The sequence below is a fragment of the Arvicanthis niloticus genome, chromosome 2, assembly GCF_011762505.2.
Source record: "Arvicanthis niloticus isolate mArvNil1 chromosome 2, mArvNil1.pat.X, whole genome shotgun sequence".
Taxonomy (NCBI): Eukaryota; Metazoa; Chordata; class Mammalia; order Rodentia; family Muridae; genus Arvicanthis; species Arvicanthis niloticus.
In genome coordinates this window covers 59,310,261-59,337,328 of record NC_047659.1, presented here as the reverse complement: position 1 = coordinate 59,337,328, position 27,068 = coordinate 59,310,261, and the positions used below count along the sequence as shown (strand labels likewise).

The window sequence follows — 27,068 nt, the reverse complement described above, 5'->3', positions numbered from 1 at the left end:
CCTGTTTATCAGTTTCCTCTGGGTACTCCTGCTTGCTTAATGCCAGATACATTTAAGGCAAACAAGCCCTAGCTTTTGTGTTTGGTGGGGCTCTGGGAAGCGTGGGAAAGGGAGCCCAGCCTAGGCTAGTCCCCACATGTCTTCCCCCCCATGACTATTGCATTGGTTTCTCAATGTCTTTGTGGGCATGCTGGGACTGGGCTTTGAGGTTTCTGCCTTAAGGGTGGGAAGGAGGGGGAAGGGCATTCCAACAACAAATTTCACCCCCAAATCAGTTGCCTATAACAGAGGATATGTGGGGCTTTACAAGTAGAGGAACTGCAGGTGACAGTGCAATCTGTGCTTTAATTAATCACACATCCAAAGCCTAGATATCTGAACACAGCAAAGTCTAAAGGATATTTGTTTTACTAAGCAACTCCAAGTTGTATCTTAAATAACCCCCTTTCATTTCTAATACTCCCCTTACCCTCTTATATGTATGTAATGGTGTAGTTTATTTTCTTCCCATTATCATTTTTCCTCCAAATATTTCTGCAGCTCTCTCCTTCCTGCTTGCTGCTTGCTGAGGTGGCTGGGATGCTTCCATGTCTTCCATTATCTGAATCTAGACTGGGCTATTCTCTGTGCTAAACCAATCAGTTACGGGCCTTCTCTTAACAGGTGTGTATGGAATATATATTTGTTAAGAATTAAAAATGATTTTAGGTGCCTTCTTTAGGTGTTTGGTGAGAAGTTAAGTGAATAAGAGACAGAAAAATTTCCTCCTAGCTTGCCATTCAGCAGTATACATTTTATCTATCTATCTACCTACCTACCTATCTATCTGTTTTTGAGACAGGGTTCTCTATGTAGTTCTGGCTGTCCGGGAACTTGCTCTGTAGACTAGGCTGGCCTTGAACTCATAGCGATCCATTTGCATCTGCCTCCCAAGTGCAGAGATTAAAGCTATGAGCTACCACACCTGGCCACAAAAACTTGAGACAAGATCTTGTTAAATTGCCCTGGCTGGCCACAAATTTATGTAGGCCAGCCACAGAAGTTGTGATTTTTCCACCTTCTGAGAGGGTGGGATTACAGGCCTGCGCCACAGATGGCTTGAGGCAAAGCCTTTTTAGACAGTGTCTGTGGTTCTGTCACTGTTGCTTCCATTAGCATGTTTTGCCTTCTGTCATGTAGTATAGTTTGGTGAGCTAGAAAGACCTCTTCATACATGTATGAAATATGGAGGCTTAGTTTTTTTTCTACTTGGGAAGTTCTTCTAGGTTTCTTTTTTCCTTCCTTCCTTCCTTCCTTCCTTCCTTCCTTCCTTCCTTCCTTCCTTCCTTTTTTAACTTTCAAGACAGGGCTCTCTGTATGTAGCCTGGCTGTCCTAGAACTCTCTCTGTAGACCAGGCTGGCCTCATTCACAGAGCTCCACCTGCCTCTGCCTCTCAAGTATTAGCATTAACGGCATGGCATGCACCACCACCACTCAGCTTATATCTCCATTTCTTAGCTGACATTTTAATTTAGTATAATTCATCACTACAGCTGCACTTATAATGTTCAGGTTTGGGAGAAGTTAAGAAAATTTGTGTTGTTCTATTATCTCTAGAAGTAGCTTGTCCCTGTACCAGGGAGTTAAAACTTTTATTAAGTTGATACCTGCAAATATTTCCAGAGAAAAAGAATCTCATTTTAATACCATGCTATGGTCTCCCTGTCCTGCCAGTAGTGGAGAGACTGGTCAAGCTGCCACCGTTTCTTTCAATATGAGTTCATAGTAGAATATTGAGGAGGCCAATAGGCAGAGGATCCTGCTGGAGCAGACATTGGTGATGGGTCCTAAGCTTGGTTGGTGGTGGCTTGCTTTCTGCACTGCAGTAAAAACACAGAGGGCATCTTTGGCACTGGGGATTAACAATTCCTCTGTCTTCTCTGACCTGTGATCTTTTCTCTTCTCTCTTACCCCCACCCCCAGTGTGAAGTGAGGGGATCTACTCCCTCCTTCCTACTCCCTCTGTGGTCCACCTTACTTTTTATCCTGCCCTGAGGCGGCTCCTCCCCTTACCTTCATGGACGACTCAGAGGTGGAGTCGACCGCCAGCATCTTGGCCTCTGTGAAAGAACAAGAGGCCCAGTTTGAGAAGCTGACCCGGGCGCTGGAGGAGGAGCGGCGCCATGTTTCGGCGCAACTGGAACGCGTCCGGGTCTCACCACAAGATGCCAACTCACTCATGGCCAACGGCACCCTCACCCGTCGGCATCAGGTAACCCTCTCTTCATCAGACCTGCAGGTAGGACGTTGCCATGGTCACAACCGAGGCCTACAGATCCTTAATGAGATGCTACTGGCCCTGGGCTGTCCAGTGCTTAGACTTCATGATGAACTGTTCTAGGGATATTATAAGTGCTGATTAAGAAATAAGGGATTTGTTACTGATATGAGTTGAGTGGACTTTAGAAATACTTTGTGACTTCCTGTTTTGCTAGAGTGGGTTTTCTAGACGGGGATACAGTTCTAGTTATTTCTAGTTAATGTTACTTTACTTTGGAGCTACACTCAGAGTCACTTCTGTTTTCTTTGAAATATCTTTTCTCAGGGTCAAAAATTAGGAAAATACATCTACTTAGTGGTTGGGGCAGTTGGCCATCTTGAGCTCCTGCTCCAGTTCAGTCTCATCCAGAGAATAATCTGTTCTCAGAAAGTGTTACAGTGTTCATAAATTGTATATTCCCTTTCCATATGTCCTTGTGTGCTTATTGTTGGGTGTAAATCATGTTTTGGAAGAAGGGGTCATTGTTACTTTTGCTGGTTAGAGCTGGAGGAGTATCATGCTATTATTTAACTCAGAAAACCACAGGAGCCAGTAGTGGTCTCTGGGTTGACTGACTTTGATGTGACTTGGGAGGGCAGTTTTTAGACATGAGAAGTATATTGTGTTCCTATGGTTTATGTCTGACTTTACTGTGACGTAATCTGAGGTTTTACCTTTGAGTGTGCACATGCACATGCTGGGCACTGCTTTAGTAGACTGACTCTGAAAAGATCTGAGTGGAATTAGAACAGGGCTCACACTCAGTTCTTTTAACTGATTATTTATTTGTTTTTATTTGTTTGTTTGTTTGCTTTGTAGTGCTAGGGATTGACCCCAGAGCCCTGAACATGCTAGGCAAATGCTTTACCATAGAGCTACATCCTAGACTATTTATTTACTGACCTATTTATGAGGAGCTGGGGATGGAATCCTGGGTCGTGTGCGTGCCACTACACAACATTTCCAGACCTTTGAGTTTTGAAGCTATTGGTATATAGCTCGGTTGACCTCAAACTTGTGATCCTCTTGCCTCTGCTTCCCTAGTGCTAGGGTTACAATCATACCCAGCTGCTTGCTTAATCCTTAAACTAGTAGACATAATTTGAAATAATCAGGAATTTAAAAGAGACCATGTTTGCAGTATTCAAGGAATTTTTCAGGAACTTGAGTATAGAGAGTGGGGATGATGTACACTGAAGGAAAGTGGGGGTGCTCAGACTTTAGATGGTGGGGAACCCCAGGATTTGGTGGTTTCTCTTGTTCTTTTATTTTTAACCTCTGCTCAGCAATGAAACCACACCCTTCCTTCTTCCTGAAAGCAATGTTTAACTTCCTCCCCCTGCAGCATTACATTGCACTCTATGTAAAGGGGGAATGGCTGGAGGAAGAATATCCCAAGGTTGTTGGATGTTGCTGTTCTATTGGGAGAGGAGCAAGAAATGCGCATTATTTGTTTGTTTGTTTGTTTGGTTGGTTGGCTTTTTGTTTGTTTTTGTTTTTTCCCCGAGACAGGGTTTTTCTGTGTAGCCCTGGCTGTCCTGGAACTCACTCTGTAGACCAGGCTGGCCTCGAATTCAGGAAATGTGCATTTATATGTACAGTCTCATTAGGTTATGTCTTGGTGCTAAAGATAGCAATTTAAGAACATTTGAGAATGTGTTTTGTGTCTGTAACTTGATAAAGATGTTAAGACTTTTATTGCGGGGCATTGCTGAGTACTTTTCTTCATATTTTTTGAAATGGAGAATGAACTCTCTTCTTTAAAAGGCTTCCTGGAATGGGAGTTTCCCATGGTACCACAGAGAGAAGATTCCTAGAACAATAAAAGAAGGCTTTTTTGAGAAAACCTCCCCACCCCAGCCCCCTCCAATGTAGCTTTACTAACTCACATTCTTAGGGCTTTTCAAAAAGTTTATGTACTTACCTGAATCTGTGCTATTTATTCAGCAAATGGCCTTTGAATGTTCCTCATGTGCTAAGCACTGCTCAAGATATTAGGGATACAGGAGCCTTGAAACCTCTGAACTCAAACCCTCTGTACTCGTGGAATTTACATTTTTATGTTCCAGAGACCCTGCCTGCCAGAATTCTAGACCTGATTCCAATTTAGAAGAAAGTGGTATCTTAAGATTAAGGAGTGTTGGAGTGTTACAGTTAGTTCTTATGTGAATACTGACACAAGGATTTCAGTTCACAAATACCTTCCCAAAAGCCCTTTCGTTTTTAAAAGAAAGATGTTGTGTTTGACAGAACAGAGGACAGCCAGAAAATTAATTGTCTTGTGGGCTGTGTTTCAGAACGGCCGGTTTGTGGGCGATGCTGACCTTGAGAGACAGAAATTTTCAGATTTGAAACTCAACGGACCCCAGGTAATTGTTTTGATTCAAGGTTTAGATGGCTTCATTCACATCTTTTTACCTCTCCAGTCTTTATGATCATATTGGTATGCTAGAGTGCTCATCGTAAATGTTTATTAGTTTTTTAATTTAAGAAATAAAAAAGGTGCTGTTCCAAATTATAGTTTTGTTGATTTTTTTTTTAAATCATTGGCTTTTCTTATGGTACTTGTGTCTCATTTGATCCTCTAGAAACTGCAGTTGTTTCAAGGGAGAGCATAATTCTACATTGTAGGAAAGCTGACCTAAAATCTGACTGGGGAGATGAATGAATCTGATGATAGCATAAAACCAGCCAAAAGATAACTTTTGCTGGGCTTGATGGGGCAAGTCTAATCTCAGTCTCATGAGAGGTTGAGGCAGGAGGATCAAAAGTTTCAAGGCCTACCTGGGAAATTACTGGAACCTTATCCCAAAGTAAAAGTAAGAAGAGGGTTCTAGATTTTTTCTCGGTGTTAGGTAGAGTGCTTGCCTGGCTACCAAAACAAAGCAAAAACCTCTTATTTTTATTATTTTTGAAATCCTTATCTTTATTGGGTAAGCTGTACTTTTTGAAGCATTGTTCCAATGTAGATGTAACAGTTAACACAGTTGACACAGTTCATATTCAAGTAGGTGGCCAGAATGGGAAGCTAAATATGCTGTCTCTGTCACTAGGATGTCAGCATGATTTTAGTTACCTTTTTAAAATTTGTTTGTTAGATGGCTAGTGCTAGGAAGTTTTATTTACTGTCCTTTTACATAAGTTATTTTTTAAGCAGGTATCTCTTTGTGTGGTCCTGGCTGGCCTGGAATTTGCTGTGTATATTAGGGTAGCCTTCAATTTGCAGGTCTGAATGCCTTTGGCTCTCGAGTGCCAGGATTAAAAGTGTGCAGTACCATGCCCTGCCTTTTTTATACAAGTTTTAAAGATAAAAACCATTTTTTTTCCCCTAAACCCCCCTGAGGACAATGGGAGATGCATGAAGATTTCTTGTCTCTAGAGGCACCAATGTTTCTTACTAGGATGGATTGTTACTACATAGGTTTAGTTGTTGTTTCACTCTTTTCTCTCTCATAGGATCACAACCACCTTCTGTACAGCACTATCCCCAGGATGCAGGAGCCAGGACAGATTGTGGAAACCTACACTGAGGAGGATCCTGAAGGAGCCATGTCTGTTGTTTCTGTGGAAACCTCAGATGATGGGACCACTAGGCGCACTGAGACCACAGTAAGCTGAGATTTTCATGTCTTAGAGTGATAGGTCCTCTGCGGTCTTTGGGTAGAGAAGCTAATGAGTTAAGTGAGCAAAGGCCACTGATTGCCAGAAAGAATGTGATCACTGGGCAAACAGACAAGGTAAAGGAAGTTCAGGAAGTGGGAAAAGTATGACAGTTAAAGTAGCTTACAGTTACAGTAGTTACAGTTACAGAGGATGCTAATGATTGGATAGGTAGTGTTCTCCATTGAGGGCTTCTGTAGGATGGAGAAAAGGTACGGATGATACACACTTCTGTATAAAGACCTAGGGTAGGGTTTCTTTCTTTTCTTAGAGTACTACGGAATTTAAACTTAGATTCATTATTTCCTGCAATAATTGGTTTCCCTTTTCTTATTCTTAACTGAAGGTCAAGAAAGTTGTGAAGACAATGACAACCCGGACAGTACAGCCCATCCCCATGGGGCCAGATGGGCTGCCTGTGGATGCTTCAGCAGTCTCCAATAACTATATCCAGACCTTGGGTCGTGATTTCCGCAAGAATGGCAATGGGGGCCCTGGTCCCTATGTGGGGCAGGCAGGCACTGCAACTCTTCCTAGGAACTTTCACTATCCTCCAGATGGTTATGGCCGACATTATGAAGATGGTTATCCAGGTGGCAGTGACAACTATGGCAGTCTGTCCCGGGTGACCCGAATTGAGGAGCGGTATAGACCCAGCATGGAAGGCTACCGGGCACCCAGTAGACAAGATGTCTATGGGCCCCAGCCCCAGGTTCGAGTAGGTGGGAGCAGTGTGGATCTGCATCGTTTTCACCCAGAGCCTTATGGGCTAGAGGATGACCAGCGCAGCATGGGCTATGATGACTTAGATTATGGCATGATGTCTGATTATGGTACTGCTCGTCGGACAGGAACACCCTCAGACCCTCGACGACGCCTCAGGTGGGCAAGAATAGGGGAAGAGGCTTTTTACCCAGATGGGGAAGAGGTAGCTTTAGGGACACTTGAAATTTGTGAGCAGTTGGACTCCTTTCTTTCCCTTTTTTTTCATGGAACAACAAATGATGTTTTTCCATCTTTCTTATAATTATACTAAGATTATAAGATATACTTATACTCTTTAATATAATTTTGTTTGTTTGTTTGTTTTTGTTTATGTTTTGAGACAAAGTCTTAGTACCTCAGGCTGTTCACCAATCTGGCTAAATAGTAGAGGGATGACTTTAAACTCCTAATCCTTCCAAATTCTGGGATTATAGGTGTGCCACCACATTTGTGAGAACGTGATTTGTAGCCAGATCACTTGGCTTGTAATTCTACAGGCGGAGCAGGATCATTGCAGTGAGTGCAAAGCTGGTTTGGGCTATTGTGTTGGCCATTTCTAAACAAAACTCAAAAGAAAATAGTGATTAGTGGTGGTTACTGTACTATAGCTTAAGAAATAGAGTTGGTTGCTATGCAGTAATTTCTGCCTAAGATGGGTCTCCCTTTTGATGGTAGAGAAGAGAGCACCACAAAGAGTCTGAGCCCAGGGGCCTAGGAGTGTTCATACTGTTGTTACTGAGAACCTTGTTAGCTATTGTTTTTGTTGCTAGAACACAGATTTTGTTTCAGAACTGTCCTTTCAGTAGTTCAAATCCTGATGTTTATAAATTTATAAATAATCACTTTTGAGCCCACAGAAACCCTAACATTTTGTATTTAGTTAGGGTTTTATGAAGGTAGTGAGTGGGGAGTGGTCCTCCTAGACTGGTACATTAGTAATCTTCCAAAAGGCACTAAGCACCTGTCTATTCTGAGGTTGTTTACTCCTAGAGGTGCTCTTTGGTGGCATGAAGATGTCATGATTACTGTTTGGATGAGTAGTTGCCTTGGGAGAATATTTTATGATGGGATTGGCAGGTCCTCCCTCCCTTCCTTTCTTCCCGCCTTTTGTTATTGAGACAGCTCTGGCTGGTAGGCCTTTTCGAAAGAACCCATTTAAGGCTTTGTGTGCTATTTTTTAGTACCTTTGTCATGTCTCTTGTTGGGTTTTCATATTTTTAAAATGTTATTTTAAAAATTCTTAACTTCTGGGTGTGCACAAAAAAACCATGTTTGGTCTTGGATTGCAAACATTACTTTAAAATCAGGGTGTATATTTTTCAAGTTAAGATGTAAGGGAAGGCTTGATAGTGAGGGTGCCCTGGAAGCTGTTACTCAATCTTTGTATGTAGGTTCATGACCTTCCAAAGCAAAGGTCTTGGCACTTTCCAAATGTATATTAGTATTGGCTAACCATAAACTGAATTAGTCTGAGACAGGAGAGTAGAGGCCCTATTATCTAAGCCTGAGTCACTGACACTCTTCAGATGGCAAATTCAACTCCCATGTGACTCACCTTTTATTCCTAAAGGGCCACCAGATCTTAGCTGGTGTAAGCTAGCTAGGGTAGGTAGATAGCAGCAATCATTGGAACAGTCTGCCCAAGGAGTGGGGCTGAAGTACAAGTCTGCTTGCTCTGACTTCCTCATTAGCCAAGAGAGATTAGACACAGGTGGGTGTGGATGACCAGACCATTCTCTGCTGTCCTTTGAAGTGGCAGCCACATAGAGAGGGTTTGGGGCTTGGTTCTTGGGTTTATTCCAGAGTGATATTGAGTTTGGAATCCTGCTTGACTAGCAAGATTCTTGACTAGAAGAATTCTGCTTCCTGTTTCGGCCTTCAAGAATAATGCAAGGTCAGACTTTCACAGTGAAGCAGTGATTACTGGCAAAAGCACTGAACTTGAAAACCCTGGTTCTAGTTGTGCCTCTGCCATTATCCATATAGCCTTAAGCAAGTTATTTGATCATTTGTACAGTTTATTATTTGTAAAAGAAAAGAATCTTGATCTACTGCCTATGAAAGAAGGAAGTATAAAGATAGATTTCCTTGAGTGACCGAAACAAAATCTGACAGTGGAATTATTTTTGTAGTTGTTTGTCTTAAACAAGAGAAGTAAAACATGCTCAGCACACAGCCTGAAACATGGTTCTCTCTTGAACAGTTTGTTGTGTCCTTGGGGCTTTCTTACATGCATCCTGTTTTCTCATTAAAAGGAAATATTTTTTACGTATAGTGTTTAGCAAACATTTTAAGTTTAAAGGTGCTTTTGACTATCATTTCTCTGCCCTGCTTGGTTTTTCAAGACCAGGGCTGTATAGCCCTGGCTGTTCTGGAACTTTCTCTGTAGACCAGACTGGCCTTGAACTCATAGAGATCCCCCTGCCTCTGCCTCCCAAGTGCTGAGATTAAAGGCATGCGCCACCACCACCTAGCCTAATTTATTTTTTTTATCAAAATGATTTGTTCCACTGAATCCTTTATTGTTGAATGGTCAGTGTTGATACATGTTAGGATGGCTAAATTTTCATTGTTTTGGTGACAGTGGGAGTGGTTTTATGGAATAAGCAACAGTCCCACACAGTGGGAGCCCCAGGGCCAGATGAGCTCACAGATAATAGGGCTCCTCCTTTGTACTTATAAATAACAGTGTGACCGGCTCACCCTCTAGTGGGTATTGGTGGTACTGAAACAGGAAAAGTTGCTTTTCATTTGACATCTTTCAGTTTCTTCTGATACAAGAGCTACTTTCCAATGTATGTTGGTGTGTAGGTGCCATTTTGGCAGAGTTAGAAGTGTAGAAGTTGAAGGATGGAACTCTTCTTAGAACGTACCTGTCTGACTGAATAACATATAAGGCCTTGGGGTCAACTGTGACAATTAATGTTCAAGTTTATACCTCAGTAGAACTAAAGCTAAGTCCTAAACAGTATAGCCAGAAGTCGTCTACTTTTCTTGATCGGTGCCTCTTTTTTAATTTCCAAAGTAGGGCAATCTTAATAGTTTTGTTCTACTAGCTGTTTCCTGTGTGCAGATTCCTTGTTTGTTCTCTTTGTGATTAACATCTCCAAATACTTGTTTTTCTCAATCAGCAGACTTCATGGATTACTTTTATATTATTAAAATTGGGTTCAGGGAGAGGGTTCAGTTGGTGAAATGCTTTCTGTACAACACAAGGACCAGAATTTGGGCTCTAGTACCTACATAGCAAGCTAAGCTCTGTGGTGGCTTACACTTACGATCCCAGCACTGGGGAAGCAGAGATAAGAGGATCCTTGGGTTTGCATGACAGTCAATCTAGCTTATCAGCAAGCTTCAGATATGGGAAGAAATTCTGTCTCAAAAAGTAATGTATAGGGACATTGAAAAGACTTGCACTCACACATAAAATTATTAAAAATTGACCATACAGAGGAGATACATGATCCCTGTGTAGTGTTATGATCCTACCTTGAAGATGATGGGTAATAGGGATGTCTACAAAGCCAGATTTAACTGCTTGGTTCTTTGTTCTTTCAAAATTGCAGGAGCTATGAAGACATGATTGGCGAAGAGGTGCCACCTGATCAGTACTACTGGGCTCCTTTAGCTCAGCATGAGCGGGGAAGTTTAGCAAGCTTGGATAGTCTGCGCAAGGGAATGCCCCCACCTCCAAACTGGAGACAGCCTGAGCTGCCAGAGGTGATTGCCATGCTAGGGTTCCGCTTGGATGCTGTTAAGTCCAATGCAGCTGCATACCTGCAGCACTTATGCTACCGCAATGACAAGGTGAAGACTGATGTACGGAAGCTCAAGGGTATCCCGATACTGGTAGGATTGTTAGACCATCCCAAAAAGGAAGTGCACCTCGGAGCCTGTGGAGCTCTCAAGAATATTTCTTTTGGACGTGACCAAGATAACAAGATTGCCATAAAAAACTGTGATGGTGTTCCTGCCCTGGTCCGATTGCTCCGAAAGGCTCGTGATATGGACCTGACTGAAGTGATTACTGGTGAGTGCTAGGTTAGGGGTTACTGTTAATCCATAGAGAGGTATGAATCTAGAAGTTTCTAGCCTACTACCTTTTAATTAATTTATTAAATAATTTTTTTTTTGAGTCAGGGTCTTACTATGTAGCTCTGGCTGGCCTAGAACTCACTATGTTGAGCAGGTTGGACTTGAACTTGAAATAATCTACCTGCTTCGGCCTCCCAAGTACTGTGATAAAAAGCATGTACTACCATGCCTGGCCAGTCCAGTACCTTTTGATTATAGGTTCCGAGGTTGAGTGGCCTTGGGTCAAATCTGCTTTACAGATTTGATTGGATGACACATGACAAACACAGTAGTCTCTAACACATTGTGTGTACCTGCATGTTTTCTCGTTTTTTTGAGATAGGGTCTTTCTCTACGTAGGCAAGATGTTCTAGAACTTACTTTGTAGAGTATGCTGTCCTCTCACAGAGATCCACTTGCCTCTGCCTCTTGAATTCTAGGATTAATGAGTGGGCCACAATGTCAGACACAGTCTATTATTTTTGACCAACTATAGTAGTAGAGAAACTTGTTTTCCAAAGTCAGAAGCTGGGTGGCAACTGCCATTTATCCACAACTGTAATCTGCTTTAAATGTGTGCCTTTCTTGACTCAACCTCCCTGTTCCATTTAGAAATTTGAGTTTATGGCCATTTATTTGGAATAAGTTTTCAGATTATACATGGTGATCCATTTTGTGGGGGCATAATCACCATTCCAGAAAGAAAAATAAATATTTTTTTTAATTGGCAGGATATTTATGCCCCCAGAGGACACTCTCCATTGTTGCAGTTGCTTTTGGCTATTAGTTAGGTAGAGCATGCTCTTGGCATCCAGTGAATAAACTGGTTAATTGGAAGGCATCTAACAATAGACAGGGAAACTTCCCACAACAAAGAATTATGTGAACCAAAGTGACTGTGTTGCTGAGGTAAAGAAACTAGTATAGATTGTTTCGTAAAGCTCTATTTTATGACTGTGTGCCTGTATTAAACTACAGTATAAAATATATGTTACCATGGGTCAGAAGCCCGACTAGCACAACATGGAGTCATAGACTCTGCAATGGATGTATCTGTGGTCATTGAGGATGACTAAGAAGGAATAGAACAGGGCTGCCTCTGATACCCTTCAGACATACTGTCTTGGGTGCTAGAGAGCTCTCTGATGACTTGTCCCTGTCAGGAACCCTGTGGAATCTTTCATCCCATGATTCAATCAAAATGGAGATTGTGGACCATGCGCTACACGCCTTGACAGATGAAGTTATCATTCCACATTCTGGTTGGGAGAGAGAACCTAATGAAGACTGTAAACCACGGCATATTGAATGGGAGTCAGTGCTCACCAACACAGCTGGCTGCCTTAGGTAAGTGGATGTTTTCAAGACTATAAAGTTTCAGTTTTTGCTGGGGTTGGTAGTGCAGGTCTGTAAACCTATCAGACCCTGTCTCAAAAAAGGAAGTGGTTTGGCAGCAGATACACTGGAGCTTACTGTTAAAGTGCTTCCCTAGGTACAGTCTTCAGTACCCACACACATGTGCATGCATCCCAATTGGAATTTTATGGAGTTTTGTTTTTTTAAATTAGAAGTTGAGTTTTTGTTTGTTTGCTTCTTTTATTTATGATTATTTTGTGGTACTGAAGACCAAATTCGGGACATTGCATGTGCTAGGCAACCTTTACTCTATCTTGTGTGTACTTGACCTCAGCCTACCTGCCTGTGCTACTGTCTTGTGTGTACCATGTTTACCTGCTTGTGTGTTTACTCCCTCCCTTCCTCCTGTTCACTTTTATTTCTCTTTGATTTTGTTCATCTCATTGCGTAAATGCCTGTTTAAAACCTCCCACATACAAGGTTCTTACCTAGTTGTGGACTTGTGTGTCTTACTTAGTTCCTGTCCTGGTTATCTGTATTTCAATTAGACACTTTTGTCATTGTCTATATTTGTACTGCTATATAACAAATGCCTTCTGGCTAGATTTACTGATGTTGGTATGCCCTCCCCACAAGCCCCCTCTTTTGTGGTGCTGGGTATTAAACCCTTATAAGCTTGGGTAAGCTGTTTACCACTTAGCCTGAAAGAGGGTCTCAGATACTCTGGGACTGCAGCCATTGTGTGGGTGCTGAGGGTTGAACCCAAGTCCATAGAAGAGCATTCAGTGCTAGTACTCTTGACACTGACTGCTTGTTCCAGTTCCTGGTATACATTTTTTTCAATCTGACTTTACAAGCTTGAGAAAGCTTATAAAACAGTCAATTTCCAACTGCAATACCTTACTTTTAATAAGTATTAGCTGTTTATTGTACTGAATAAAAAAGGTTTTAAGGAAGCTACAGATGTAAATGAAGAACGATATCTAAGGGGGGACTTCAGGGATTTGAGTCATCTTCAGAACTTTGTGTTTCCCCTTAGAAACGTAAGCTCAGAGAGAAGTGAAGCCCGGCGGAAACTTCGGGAATGTGATGGCTTAGTTGATGCCCTCATTTTCATCGTTCAGGCAGAAATTGGGCAGAAGGATTCAGACAGTAAGGTAGGTGAATTTTGTTCACAAGGTACCTGTGGTTCAGACCTACGACTTCAGGCTATCAGATGATATAAAATATTTATCATGCCAGGCTCCTCTCCTTAAAATGAGCATTTAGTTTAGACAAAGAGAAGTGTGTGTGTGTGTGTGTGTGTGTGTGTGTGTGTGTGTGTGTGTGTGTGTATGTGTGTGTATGTGTACAGAGAAAAAGCCAGGAAAACATTTGTTCCTTCTTTGTTACTCAGGTACTTTTCACGTTATTCTTTTGAGACAAGGTCTCACCTTGAATCTGGAGATTGTGTGCTTTGGCTAGGCTGGCAGCAAATACACTTTATCACACTGTTCCTATAGCAATGGATTTATAGGCGCATTCAAGATCATGCCAGACTTGTTGTACAGCAAGTGCTGTTAATGACTAAGCCATCCCTTCAGCTCCAAAGATAGTTTTCTTTAGGTGTGTGTGTCCCATATATAGTTAAGCTGCTTAGTAGCCTTCCAGATTATATATAAGATTTATTTATTTTATGTGAGTACACTGTGTCGCTCTCACACCAGAAGAAGGCATTGGATTCTTTTACAGATGGTTGTGAGTCACCATGTGGCTGCTGGGAATTGAACTCAAGACCTATGGAAGAGCAGTTGGTGCTCTTAACTGCTGAGCCATCTCTCCAGCCCCTATATATTTTCTTAGTAGGAAAAACAGTGACCTAAGTGTTGGGTCACCAACTAGTTGCAGAAGCCATTATATGTCTATAATTGGACTTCCTGTTAGCATGAAGATAACAAGGAATTTGAGGGTCTTGAGGTACTGACAAGGTGACCTGAGAGAAGATGGATGAGCCATGCATTTAGGATTGATATTTTAATACTCAAATTAGGGAGACTTAGATTTTCTTGGAAATCATCACAAGCATTCTCTTTTCCAACTGAACCTTTTGTTTTATGTCCCTAAGCTTGTGGAGAATTGTGTTTGCCTCCTTCGGAACTTATCATATCAAGTTCATCGTGAAATCCCACAGGCAGAGCGTTACCAGGAGGCACTTCCTACTGTGGCTAACAGTACTGGGCCACATGCTGCCAGTTGCTTTGGGGCCAAGAAGGGCAAAGGTGAGTCTTACTTAGTTCCTGTACTTTAATATGGGTCAAGAGGAACACTTAGGTTTGTAAGTACTTAATAAATAGTGTGGAAGTCTCCCTAGTAGAGATGTGTCCTTTTGCTCTGCTGCTGCTCCCTTGTCTTGTATGCTTTGATGGTGGCAGTGGTGGTGGCGGTGGTGGTGGTGGTGGTGTGAGGATGGTGACAATTGTTAGTGTATTGGCATCTGGGGCAGTGAAGGACAAGAACTCAGCTAAGCCGGGACCTTCCTCCCTGTTCCTCCTCCTTCTCTGCTTTCTTGTGTACTTGCCCATGATCCTGTTGACATCTTTCTCCTGCATTTTCTTCTTTCATTTCTCTCCTCGCTTTCCACCTTGGTGATGCACTGGAAGATGAGTGGTTCTCTAGAGGTAAGTGCAATCTTTTAAGGCGCTTGTCTCCTAACTTGCATGGTTTGATTCTTACCTTTCTTAATATCTCTTTGTCTAACCCTTTTCCCATGGATGCATGTAGGAAAACTTAGTTGAGGAAAAACATTGGAATAAGTTTAAATCTTCTGGGTTGTGGTTTTGACATGCTGTTTCTGAACAGCAGTCCCTGCTATCAGAACTCAGTTAACCACGCAGGAGTGGTCATCCTTTTGTACAGTCTGCTGCCTGTTTTGGTCCTCCTTGTTTCTGTATCATCCCTGTTGGGATAGTTATGTGTGGGGTTTCCCTTCTTTGCCTCTTATGATGCTGCATCTCTGATCTGAAGATTCTGACTGAAGGATAAAAAACTGTCAGGTTGAATCTTTCCTTTTTTAAAAAATTCTTTACCCAGTTCTCTCCATCCTTTCTCCACTTTCATAGGGAAAAAGCCTACAGAGGATCCAGCAAATGATACAGTGGATTTCCCTAAAAGAACTAGTCCTGCTCGAGGTAAACTACCCTCCTTATTCTCCATCTCCAGAGACTTTGGATATGGTAACATGTTCTGTGTACTATGTTAACATTTCTCTCTGACTTAATAGATTTGAAGTGACAGTGAAAGTGTTGAGAAAATTCACAGTGTTTAGTCTAGAGCCAGAAACTAAGGTGCATGCCTACAACTTAGTACTTGGGTAGCTGAGGCAGGAGAATTGTTGCAGTTCAAAGGTACGTTGGGATACAGAGAAGGGAGAGCATGCCTCAAAAATGAAAGACAGAGACTTAGCTATCTGAATGGCCACTGCAGTTGTTTTGGATCTGGAACCTTACTGTTAGAAGAAATGTCATGAGTTTTCTCATGACTTGATAGGGAAGTTGAGGGGCCTAATAATGGAGAAGCAGCACTGCAGGCAGCCAGAGCCTGGTTTGTAGGCATTAACTAGTACTTTCTGTCTTGCCCTTTCTTATGCAGGCTATGAACTCCTATTTCAGCCAGAAGTGGTGCGAATATACATTTCACTCCTTAAGGAGAGCAAGACACCTGCCATCCTAGAAGCCTCAGCTGGAGCTATCCAGAACTTGTGTGCTGGGCGCTGGACAGTGAGTATCTCCAAGAAAATGGATTTGGAGATGGGGAGTGTAGATAACTAGTTTGCTACCATTTGTAACCTTTTCACCACTTCCCATGCACTTCCTAGTATGGCAGATACATCCGCTCTGCTCTTCGTCAAGAGAAGGCTCTCTCTGCCATAGCTGATCTCCTGACCAGTGAACATGAGCGAGTAGTGAAAGCTGCATCTGGGGCACTGAGAAATCTGGCTGTGGATGCTCGGAACAAAGAGTTAATTGGTAAGGCTTTGAACCAGTGCCTAGCGCAGTGCTTGGATTTCAGCAAATCTTTAATTATTTGTTGACATCACTGAAGAGGAGGATCCTATAATCTTCTATAGTTTATGTTTCTGAGTGTTGAAGGTTCGTGGTTTGCTGGATCGTTTTGTTTTGTTTTGTTTTTTTTTTTTTTTTTTTTTTTTTTTTTTTTTTTTTTTCCCCGAGACAGGGTTTTCTGTGTAGCCCTGGCTGTCCTGGAACTCACTCTGTAGACAAGGCTGGCCTCAAACTCAGAAATCCCCTGCCTCTGCCTCCTAAGTGCTGGGATTAAAGGCATGTGCTACCACTGTCCGGCTAGTGGATCTTAAAAAACTAAAAAGTGATGATTCTTCCAAAACATAACCACTATTATTTGTTGAATATCTGCTCTCTCTATCTCTAGGCATTGTTAAGAATTTTTCTTTTAGCCGGGCGGTGGTGGCACACGCCTTTAATCCCAGCACTTGGGAGGCAGAAGTAGGCGGATTTCTGAGGCCAGCCTGGTCTACAGAATGAGTTCCAGGTCAGCCAAGGCTACACAGAGAAACCCTGTCTTGAAAAAACAACAACAACAACAACAACAAAAAAGAATTTTTCTTTTTTCTTTTCTTTTTCTTTTTTTTTTTTTTTTAATTTTTATTTTCCCAGAATTAAACTAGTTACTTAGTGGCAGAACTCAAGTTGTTAATTTTTTTAAGTTCATAAAGAATGGTATGCTCGAGATTATCATAAGATAGTACTGAATGCACTGTTTTCATTAGTGTGTCTGAAGAGACCAGACAGTATACTTGATATCCAGAATCACATTGTCTCTGTGCACTTGAGGAAATGGATGAAGGGCAGTAAGTTTATGGCTGTCTCATGTTCTTTGCCCCTTTGAGATAATCTTATAATGGAGTTGATCTGTATGGCTAGAACGCACACTTGGTCTGATCACTACTGTCAAGTGTATTGTGAGGCTCCTCCTGACCTTTTGTTTTACTGCTATAGGCAAACATGCTATTCCTAACTTGGTAAAGAATCTGCCAGGAGGTCAACAGAACTCCTCCTGGAATTTCTCTGAAGACACCGTGGTCTCTATATTGAACACCATCAATGAAGTTATTGCTGAGAACTTGGAAGCTGCCAAAAAGCTTCGAGAGACCCAGGGTATTGAAAAGCTGGTGTTGATCAACAAATCAGGGTGAGCTTTTACTTAGTCACAGCTAGAAGAATTTGAGTATGAAAGAAGAGAGTTTTTAGAAAAGCACTTTCCTCTTCCACTCTGAAATTACTTCCCCTTTCTGTGACATGTGGGGAGGTCTTGATCTATTTTCATTCTTAATGTTGGTCTATAAATTGGCGTGGACTGTTACATCAAACTATTTATGTCAGTGTTTCAGACAGAGTATAGGATTTGACGAGATTTGACTTCACCCATTTTTGTATCCTTGTGCTGTTACAGCAGTAGTTCAACCTGTGGGCTTCAAGTTATGAAGTAGCAATAAATATAAATTTATGTTTGGGGTCACCATAACATGAGGAACTGTATGCAGCATTAGGAAGGTTGAGAAGAGCCACTTTGTTAGAGAGTATAGGTTTAGAGATTCCCTAGTCTGAACACTACATTTTGTATGGTGTTACTTTCCTTCATAGGAATCGCTCAGAAAAGGAAGTCCGGGCAGCAGCTCTTGTCTTGCAGACGATCTGGGGCTATAAGGAGCTTCGGAAGCCACTGGAAAAAGAAGGATGGAAGAAATCAGACTTCCAGGTGCAGTAACTCTTGACTGAAGCTTTGGCTTTTCTTCTCTTTTGCTCCTTGGCTAGTGCCTCCTGTTTCACCATCAAACTAACTCCAAGTCTTTCCCAAGATAGTGAAGACTTGACACACTACTTTTTAATATAGTGGTGCCCACAGTTTATTTTTGTTAAAGTAGTTCTATTCTCTCAATGTTGAACAAACAGTAGATGTTGCTGGTAGTGGATAGTGATAATGTATGGTTATTGTGAGCTTGCTTCCTATCTACTCAAACCCTTCCGTGTGCTTACCATTCTCTGATTCTTCTACCTCTGTCCCCCGAGTACTAGCATTATGTGCCACTGCCACTGTCTAGACTCAGATTCTTTTCTGAGGAGTTATTGTTGTCAATAGGCACCTAACATCTATGCCCTATAGGAAGACTGTGTGAGGGCTAGGATAGGTGAGCATGGAGAAGGAAACCCATGTGCTTTAAGGGCTTCTGAAGTGGGAGGTGCTTGGTTAGGAGGAGGGGCAGAAAGAAATGGGTATCTTCAGGTTTCTATGACACTGGGTTTTACGTTTGTCTCCAGGTGAATTTAAACAATGCTTCTAGAAGCCAGAGCAGCCATTCATATGATGATAGCACTCTCCCCCTCATTGACCGGAACCAAAAATCAGGTATTGTAACCTAGGGGTGCAGCCTTCTCTGTTTAGTGCTCCTGGCATTCTTCAATGGCTTATTAACTAAGAAACAAGATATGTATTTATTTCTAAATAATCTGAGTAGAGGAGTAATGCTTTGCATCAGGATCATAATGTGTAAGAGAATAGGCTTGAATTTAGAAATCAAACAAAGCAGTAAGGGGTGTGGTGGTGCACACTTGGAATCCCAGCCAGCACTCTGAGGTGGCAGAAGGAGGATCAGTAGTAGTAGGTCAAGGCCAGCCTTGGCTACGTGATGCCCTGTCTCAAGGGAAAACAAAACCAAAATCAAGGTAGTTAGTAACCTGAGTGTGGCTCCTTTAATTTGCCTGTGAATTTCAAGTTACTGGAGAGTGAATCAGTTTTCTATTTAATCTCTTCTCTCTTAAATTTCTATTCTACTGATTAATGTGCTTGGTTAATTATTAGTGCTTTTGTAGTTGGAAAAAGTAAAAACTACTGACAATCAGAAAGTCTATTATTTCTAGTCCCTAGGGAAAAACACCACTGTTATAGCTCTGTGTGTGTATGATTGTGTTTGTGTGGTGCTGGGGACTGAATCCAGGGCTTTTCAGACAAGGTTTCTTGGTCCCTTAGACAGCCCTTTTTAAGCCACTTTATCATAGATGCCAGGCACTATCTATGGAACACATCAGACGGAGAAATTATGGCATCTGTCCTCAGAGGAGCTCTCAGGCAGTTGAAACACAGAGAATTCAGCCGCTGATTTTTTGTATTTGTAGTTCTTTGAGTATGTAGTCTTTTTTTTTTGTTTGTTTTTTGTTTTTTGTTTTTTGTTTTGTTTTTCGAGACAGGGTTTCTCTATGTAGCCCTGGCTGTCCTGGAACTCACTTTGTAGACCTGGCTGGCCTCAAACTCAGAAATCCACCTGCCTCTGCCTCCCAAGTGCTGGGATTAAAGGCGTGCACCACCACTGTCCAGTGATGAATTATATATTTAGTATTTTATATTTTTTTCTCTTTCACTAAAGTATGTACTGTAACCTTTCTTATCTTAAGGTTTTTGGCTTTTGATTCACCCATGGCTTATGTACCAGTGGCATAAAAGCAGCACTTGCTGCTGGCAGCCCAACATAGATGAGAACAGTGACACTGTTCTGAACAAGTGTTTTTACTCCCATGTACTCTACAGTTAAAAAACCACCTCCACTTAGGAGCATCCTGGATGAAGCTATAAACATTAATACTTTATTATATTTCTACCCCTAAGTACACATCATTTAGATGTGTAGTGCTAAGGACAAAATGTGAAGCTCTTGTGCTGTGTAGGGAGCCACTGTGGCTGTCTTGAGGCAGACTGCTGACTGGTATTACTAATTAGACTAGCTGTCTTTTTATAGAGTACTATTTTACTTTATGAGGCAGCTGACACACAAGTGATCATTATTTCAACATGGTTATTTGGCAAGCATTTCCTCAAAAATAAACACAGAAACGTTATCACTTTGGTGGAAAAAAAAACTGACAGTATTTGCTACCTGAGTAAAAAATATAATTTTGGTTGAGTGTGGTGAGTCATCCCAGCACTTGGAAGGCTAAGGCAGAAAGAATGCCCTTCATTTAAAGCCAGCATGGGCTACATAGGGGGTTCTAGGCCAGCCTGAACTTTAGAATAAGACCCTGCCCCCAGAAAAAAACCTCAACAAACCCCAAAATCCCAAAGAAGAAAAGTACAACTGGGAAAAATCATACCCATGTTACTGAACTTAGTAACTTCCCAGTACTTAAAAGGCTTTTTCTAGGGTGGCTCAGCAAGTAAATTCAGCCTGACAACCTGAGTTCCATTGATGAGAGAGAACTGACCCCTGAAAGTTGTCCTCAGACCACTGGACTGCTGTGGACAGACACATGGATTCATTCATTCTCTCTCTCTCTCTCTCTCTCTCTCTCTCTCTCTCTCTCTCTCTCTCTCTCTTTCTCTCTCTCCCCCACATGCACATTTATGCCTGCGCACACACACAGTGTAATGATACATTATTTTTAAAGCTTTTATAATGTAAGTGTTGATATAAGTGTATTTTTAAAATACACATGCATAATAAATGTTAATTTTTATAATATTTGCATAGTTCTGTAAACAGTTATCTTGCCGGGAGACAGTGCCATAATATTTCAAAAATCTGTATGAGTAAATGTTATTCAAGGGCAAGACAGACTAACCTGCCTATTTTTTGTGGGTTTCTTTAGGCAAGGTCTTACCATAGTTTGCTGGATCAGGAACTTGTGTGACTCCATGCCTCTGCCTTCTCAGTGCTAAAATTATGAGACTATGCTCTACTTCTGTCTCTTCTATTAAAAGTGGTATATAAAAATGTTTAACAGTGCTCCCCACCTTGCGTTTGTGTTTTCTTTAAAATTTATTATTGTATATGATGTGTGTTGTGGGCACACATACTGTGACCTTCAAGTGGAGGTTCTTGTAGTTATACCTGGCCTCACACTCAGGCTGCCAGCTTGTGCAGCAAGTGCTTGAGCTGATTAGCCACCTTACCAGCCCACACACAGTGCTTTTAAAATTGAAGGTGTTTATGATTATGCAAAAAAATTTATTTTGATGTGGAATAGATATTTATATTTCTGAATATAGTAATACCTGCTCATTCCATGCCAATGAAAGTCATTTGCATCTTCATTTATTTCATATGTTTGTGATTGAGGACTCAGGCAAATGCTTTATTTACTATTGAACTCAGGCCAATGTTTTATCTACTAATGAATTACATCTTTAGCCTAGATCCTTATAATTTTTGAGACTAAAGGGACTTTGAGATGTAATGGCCCATACTATTAAAAATTTTTTCCCTTCTTTATTCTTTGTTTATTTTATCTGGGGGTGAAGGTACATATGTGGAGGTCAGAGGAAAACTTGCAGGGCTCAGTTTCTTCCACAGGTTGTTTCCAGGGATGAGAAATGTTTCTCTGAACCGTTTCTTGTGTTTGGGTGTTTATAGGAAAGGGATCAGAGTTCTGTGAGGGCTTTCCTAGAACTTTAGGTTGTGATTAGTCTTGGCACATAGTATGTGCTGAGTAAAGCTTTATTGAATAAAGGCAAGGGAAGATGGCATGCCAGAAAGAAAATGTCTACTTTATATAGATTTTGCTGTATTAGATTTTGACTTGGATAACTTTCTAATTCCATATAGATAAGAAACCTGACCGGGAAGAAATTCCAATGAGCAATATGGGGTCAAACACAAAATCATTAGGTAGGTGATGAATTCCTGTGTAATGTCGCAGAATAGTGTTTAATGGGGTGAGTAGGCTTCTCTCTCTCTCTCTCTCTCTCTCTCTCTCTCTCTCTCTCTCTCTCTCTCCCTCCCTCCCTCCCTCCTTCTTCTTCTTCTCTCTCTCTCTCTCTCTCTCTCTCTCTCTCTCTCCAGGGTCTCAGGTTACATAGACAGGTCTTGAACTCAGTACAGTTGAGTCTGATCTTGAACTCCTGATCCTCCTGCCTCTACTTCCCAGTGCTAATATTATAGATGTGCCCCACCATACCTGGCTTTTTTTGTTTTTCCCTGTAGCTTTTAACCCCATAAACAACCTTACCATTTACCATCCCAGAAGTATAGTGATTGATTATCTCCATCTGAAAGGATATCTGAAAATATAATAAAATTTGATCCGTCTACTCTTTTCTATGTTTTCACATGATGATGTGGATGGGACAACCTTGAACTTTAAAATTTTTTGTTTTAAGAAAAAAATTTTTTTTAACTTTTTATTTTTTGAAACAGATCTTTCTGTGTATTCCTGAAAGTTGCTTTGTAGATCAGACTGGCCTTAAACTCACAGGGTTATTTCTGCTTCTGCCTCCCCTGTGCTGGGACACTACCATGTCTAGCCAGTTTATTTTATTTTGTATGTATGAGTGTTTTGCCTGAGTGTACGGTTGTTTACCAGGTGGCTCATGGTCTCAAACATCAGAATCCATAGAGCTGAAGTTAGGGATAGTTGTGAACCACCAAGTAAGTGATGGGAGTCAAACCCAGGCCCTCTGTAAGAGCAATGGGTGTGCTTAACTGCTGAGCTATTGTCACCCCAGCCCCCTGACCTTGAATTCTTGATAGATCCTCTTCTCACATATGTTCTCACAAAATCTTTATGTGGCATATAATTAGCCCCCCTCTCTTCTTTTTCTCTACTCTCTACTGGTCTTTTTTTAAAGCAGGATCTCATAGCCCAGGTTAGCTGAGGATGACCTTGAATTCTTGTGCCTCCTTCCTACTTGCTATTCTATCTCACCATTCTACTTTATTTGTTATTATTATATCTCAGACTGAGCTTGAACACACTCTGTAGCTGAGGATGACCTTGAACATCTGTGGATCTTCCTCCCTTAACCTCCAGTTGTTGCAGTTGTAGGTTTACAAGAAGATGCTCAACACATTAAATAACTCAACACATGAGTTACTTAAAAATCTTGGGTATATGAAGCTTTCTGTGGGAATGTCCTTCCCCTTTGCTCTTCTAAATTCTTTTCATTCCCAAAGGCTAAACTCAAGCTGTGTTTTTTGCTTTATCGGTTCCTTCCAATTGTAGCAGATTTCTCTGTCTTCTCTTAATTTCAGGGCTTTATATAAGCAGGCCAGGTCTCTTTAGTATCATCCACCATAGGATACACTGTTGTTTCTCATTGTTGTTGCTTTGTTGTTTTTGCAGTAGTGGGAATTGAATCTAGGCTAACCACTCTACCACTGAAGTATATCCCCAGTACTGGGTATTTCTCATACATCATCTTCCCCGTTATATTCAAGTTGTATGTAAGTCTTAAAAAGCATCAGTGTTTAATGTCTTGTTGGAGCATCTGAAACAGCTCATTTCTCAATCGAAGTGCCTAATTCATATGCATTGTATACCAGGAGGAATGTCTTATTTCTGTGTGCTTTTTTCTCTAGATAACAACTATTCCACACTGAATGAGAGAGGAGACCACAACAGAACACTGGACCGATCTGGGGATCTGGGTGACATGGAGCCATTGAAGGGAGCACCCTTGATGGTAAATCCTTGTTGTATACTGCTGTGTGTATGAAGCTAATAGTATTTTGAAACTGTATGATATATAAAATAGGGGAAAAAAGAAAAGAGAAAAAGAAATCTTTTTTTGGTAGGTGTTTTCAGGAAAAAGTAGAGGCTGTGATGCATCGTGACGTTTCTTGGGATTTTTTTCATTGATTGTGTTGTATGTTTTTTGCAAGCGTTGCTGATGTCACTGATACTAACGAACTGCTCTCTAGTACACCACCCTGCTCTTGCACTTACCTGTTTAGGATGTTTGCCCTGTACTCTTAACAGTGTCTGTTTACGTTACAATTGTTGAGATTTTCCTTCGATCTGGCACACACTTAGAGACTCTTACCTTGGCTCTCTTACTAACAAATTGCATGTGTTCACAGCAGGACGAGGGGCAGGAATCTTTGGAGGAAGAGTTGGATGTGTTGGTTTTGGATGATGAGGGGAACCAAGTGTCTTACTCCCCCATGGTATGTCCTCCAGTCACCCCTAAGATGGTCCTGAGGAAGGAGGTTCCTGTGTGCCTACTCTTTGCCAATCATGCTGATCTGATCAGGCCTGAGATACTTGTGTGAGCCACATGGTACCTAAGGGTTCTGCTTCTGTGATCATGACCTCTTCAAAGGCTGGGATGCAGTGGATGATCTGGTTCTCTGTTGTGTGCTGCTTTCCTGCCTCCAGATTTCCTCAGCTGTGTTTGTCCCACCCCCACCCTCATCCTCCTATTCTCGGCCTTATTAACAACCTTCTCTTTTTTTCCTACAGCAGAAGATTTAGCACCACTCTACCTGCTCCATATGGGCTTATAATATATTACTTTTATTTTTTGGTGGTGAGATGGACTGATGATTTTTTTCCTTTCTTCGCTGGACTATTGTGCCAACTGCCAGGCTGACTCCTACCCTTGTAGCCCAAAGTGGCTGCCTTCATCCGTGAATTATCAACATCTTCCACTGAAGTTTAATTGTTCTATCCTCCCAGCCCCTACTTCCAGTTTTCCCCTAAGAAACCTGACTCATTTATTTGCATATCTTGAGAAACTGCTGCAGATTAGTTCTTTTTGCCAGCCTTCCCTGGAACTCTTGGCCTTGCATAGAGGGAGGGAGAGTGGAACTCTCTACTGGAAGCAATGGGAAGAACTGAAAATTACACGCTGTCTGTTCAGCATTCAGCATTCTGACAAACTGATGACTTTTATTCAAGACTATTTTTTTCTGGTGTGGGGGGAACTTTTAATTTTGTTTTGGATGGGGAAGTGTGAGTTCTTCCCTTATCCAGTGGCTATTTTTGAAGCCAAGAAGGCTGGAAACATTGGCACATTCCACCTGGCAAGGGCCCTCAAGGAAGTGAAGTATCCCCAACCTCAGAATGAGAACTCTTGTTCCTCCTGTCCAAGGCAGGGACCACAAAGGACCTACAGACTCCATCTCTTCTGTCAGCTTCAGGACAACCTTGGGGTGCTGTCCTTAACCCTCCTCTCCTACCCTGTGATAAATCTGCTAACTTGACCTGGCCGTTTGCAAGATGCTTTGTAAAAAAGAGAATGCCATGGAACCCTTGGTTGAGAAGAAACAGAAAGATTGTCTATTAAGAAGATGAACCTCTAGGAGGAACTAGAAGGAATGTACATGAAGTGGTTAGTCTGAAACTGGCAGGAAGCTTCAAAGCTGGCTTTCCCAGCCTCCCCCACCCCATCTCTCTTCTTCCTTTATAAGCTTGTCCTCTCTCGCCTCCCCTTCCCTGGATTTGCTGGCCAACTACAAGACTTGTACATAACTCCTCCCCCTTTGCCCTTCTAGGGTGGGAGTTGCCCTGGCTTTGCCTCTTCTTTGTGCCTTTGGCCTGGGGTGCATCTCCTCCCTCTCTTCCAGGTGCCTTTCTTTGCCTCTGCAGTCTCATTTCTCATGATTTTGCGAGTTAGATTTTGTTATTTTCTTACCCACTGTTGACCCCCAGTAGCTGAAGGAAAGGAGTGGTAACCTAGGGAACTTCAAGTCCCCACTGGGGGTTGTTAAAGCCTCTGAGGTAGCCTCAGCAGCTCCTGCTCAACAGTGTCCAGTTGGGATTGGTAAAAGTCCATCCTGATAAGTCTCAAAGTGTGGCCATTAGGAGGGAGCATTGTGACTCCAACTTCCTAGTTGTCCCCAGTTCCCGTCATCTCTGAAAGGCTACAGGGAACCAGGCCTTGCCTCCGTTACACCCTTACTGTTGTAGTTAATGTTACAGCTTGGGCTAGAGAAGCAGCTACTATGTGGGCTCAATTAAAAAAAAAAAAAAAAAAACAACACTTTTCCTTATTTGTTTTCTTTCCTTAATCTAAAAGCTCTATTCAATGCAACTGGAATTCTTTATCCCTCTTCTCCTGTTCCTTAATACATTGAGGCTATGGGGTAGGAGAAAAGTGCACAGCCCACTAACCCCTTTTCTTATGTATTACAATCCCCCCGCCCCTTAACCTTTTGCTTCCCTCCCATTTCTTCCTAGTCCCAATTACCTTTTCTGGCAAAAAGGAGTTTGTGCTCCCTGTGACCCTCAGAGTACACTGCACAGGGGAGCCTCCCCACCCTTCTCTATCTGCCTCTGGTTTTGGTTTCTCTTGCCCTCCTCTGCTCTTCCTGGTGCTCTTTCTTCTCGGTGGGGTGTGGGTAATAGAATAGCCATGGGCTTTGGGGACCTTTAACTGTTTTTTGTTTGTTTGTTTTGGTTTTTCTCTTTCATTTATAAAAACACTAAACATTCAATTTCAGCAAACCAAAAATCCTACCTTCCCACCGAATACTACTAAGGGGCATGTCTTCTGCTCTGTATCTTTTCTCTCTTTCTTTCTCTTGTTAATGCTTTTAAAAACAAATGAGTTTTTTATATAAATAAAAGTTTTTAAAGTGTGTGTGTGGGAGGTCTATGTGTCGTTTCTTCACTTCCAGCTGCACTTCTTCCCTCCTTTCCTTCTTAGGCACTTTGGTGCCGGTGTTGTTTTTCTTTGCAAGCAGCCAGAAGGAGGTTGTCTCAGGATGGGCTTACTCTAGCTTTGGTCCCGACTCTTATCGAGGAACATTCTTTGGAACACCTCCCCACCCCAGAGTCTTAAAAGTATCTAATGAATGGCTGAAGTAGAGCATGGGAACATATGCTATTAGAGTTAGAAAGTGAGGAGTGCAGACTGGCTTCCCCATTCTCTGGGGTTCTCACACATCATTTGACAAAATCAACCCTGAGCAAAGCCCCCTAATACATGGCTGTTTTGAACACAACACATCAAATCTAGATTAGAAGCTAGCAGACCCAACAGCTACCTTAGTAAATGTGAAAGATTTCAAAGTCTTCTACACGTGAGCACTAATCACAGATCATGGCAATGCTTCTCAGGTCCTGTGGACTTGGTTGGGTTGTTTGATAGAACATCCTGCCAAATTGTATATGGTTAACAGAAACCAGA

The 27,068-nt window shown here is 41.8% G+C and overlaps 1 protein-coding gene across 16 annotated transcripts in view; it reads left to right on the top strand.

Annotated features, from left to right (window-relative positions):
• Positions 1-26,519, top strand: part of Ctnnd1 (catenin delta 1) — a 49,076-nt gene extending 22,557 nt beyond the window's left edge. The window contains exons 2-21 of one of the 16 annotated variants that reach the window (XM_034495878.2): positions 541-663; positions 1,964-2,252; positions 4,598-4,669; positions 5,757-5,909; positions 6,307-6,842; positions 10,292-10,755; positions 11,963-12,146; positions 13,195-13,312; positions 14,260-14,413; positions 14,795-14,812; positions 15,254-15,322; positions 15,783-15,910; positions 16,009-16,159; positions 17,168-17,360; positions 17,813-17,927; positions 18,488-18,575; positions 21,763-21,825; positions 23,515-23,618; positions 24,016-24,102; positions 24,398-26,519. In XM_034495878.2, the coding sequence (XP_034351769.1) occupies positions 2,058-2,252; positions 4,598-4,669; positions 5,757-5,909; positions 6,307-6,842; positions 10,292-10,755; positions 11,963-12,146; positions 13,195-13,312; positions 14,260-14,413; positions 14,795-14,812; positions 15,254-15,322; positions 15,783-15,910; positions 16,009-16,159; positions 17,168-17,360; positions 17,813-17,927; positions 18,488-18,575; positions 21,763-21,825; positions 23,515-23,618; positions 24,016-24,102; positions 24,398-24,409 (2,904 nt within the window). In that variant the 5' untranslated portion in view covers positions 541-663; positions 1,964-2,057 and the 3' untranslated portion in view covers positions 24,410-26,519. The remainder of the gene's footprint in view (positions 1-540; positions 664-1,963; positions 2,253-4,597; positions 4,670-5,756; positions 5,910-6,306; positions 6,843-10,291; positions 10,756-11,962; positions 12,147-13,194; positions 13,313-14,259; positions 14,414-14,794; positions 14,813-15,253; positions 15,323-15,782; positions 15,911-16,008; positions 16,160-17,167; positions 17,361-17,812; positions 17,928-18,487; positions 18,576-21,762; positions 21,826-23,514; positions 23,619-24,015; positions 24,103-24,397) is intronic. The other 15 variants (XM_076928972.1, XM_076928971.1, XM_076928970.1 and 12 more) reach the window with 15 other exon arrangements.
• Positions 26,520-27,068: the final 549 nt, after the last annotated feature.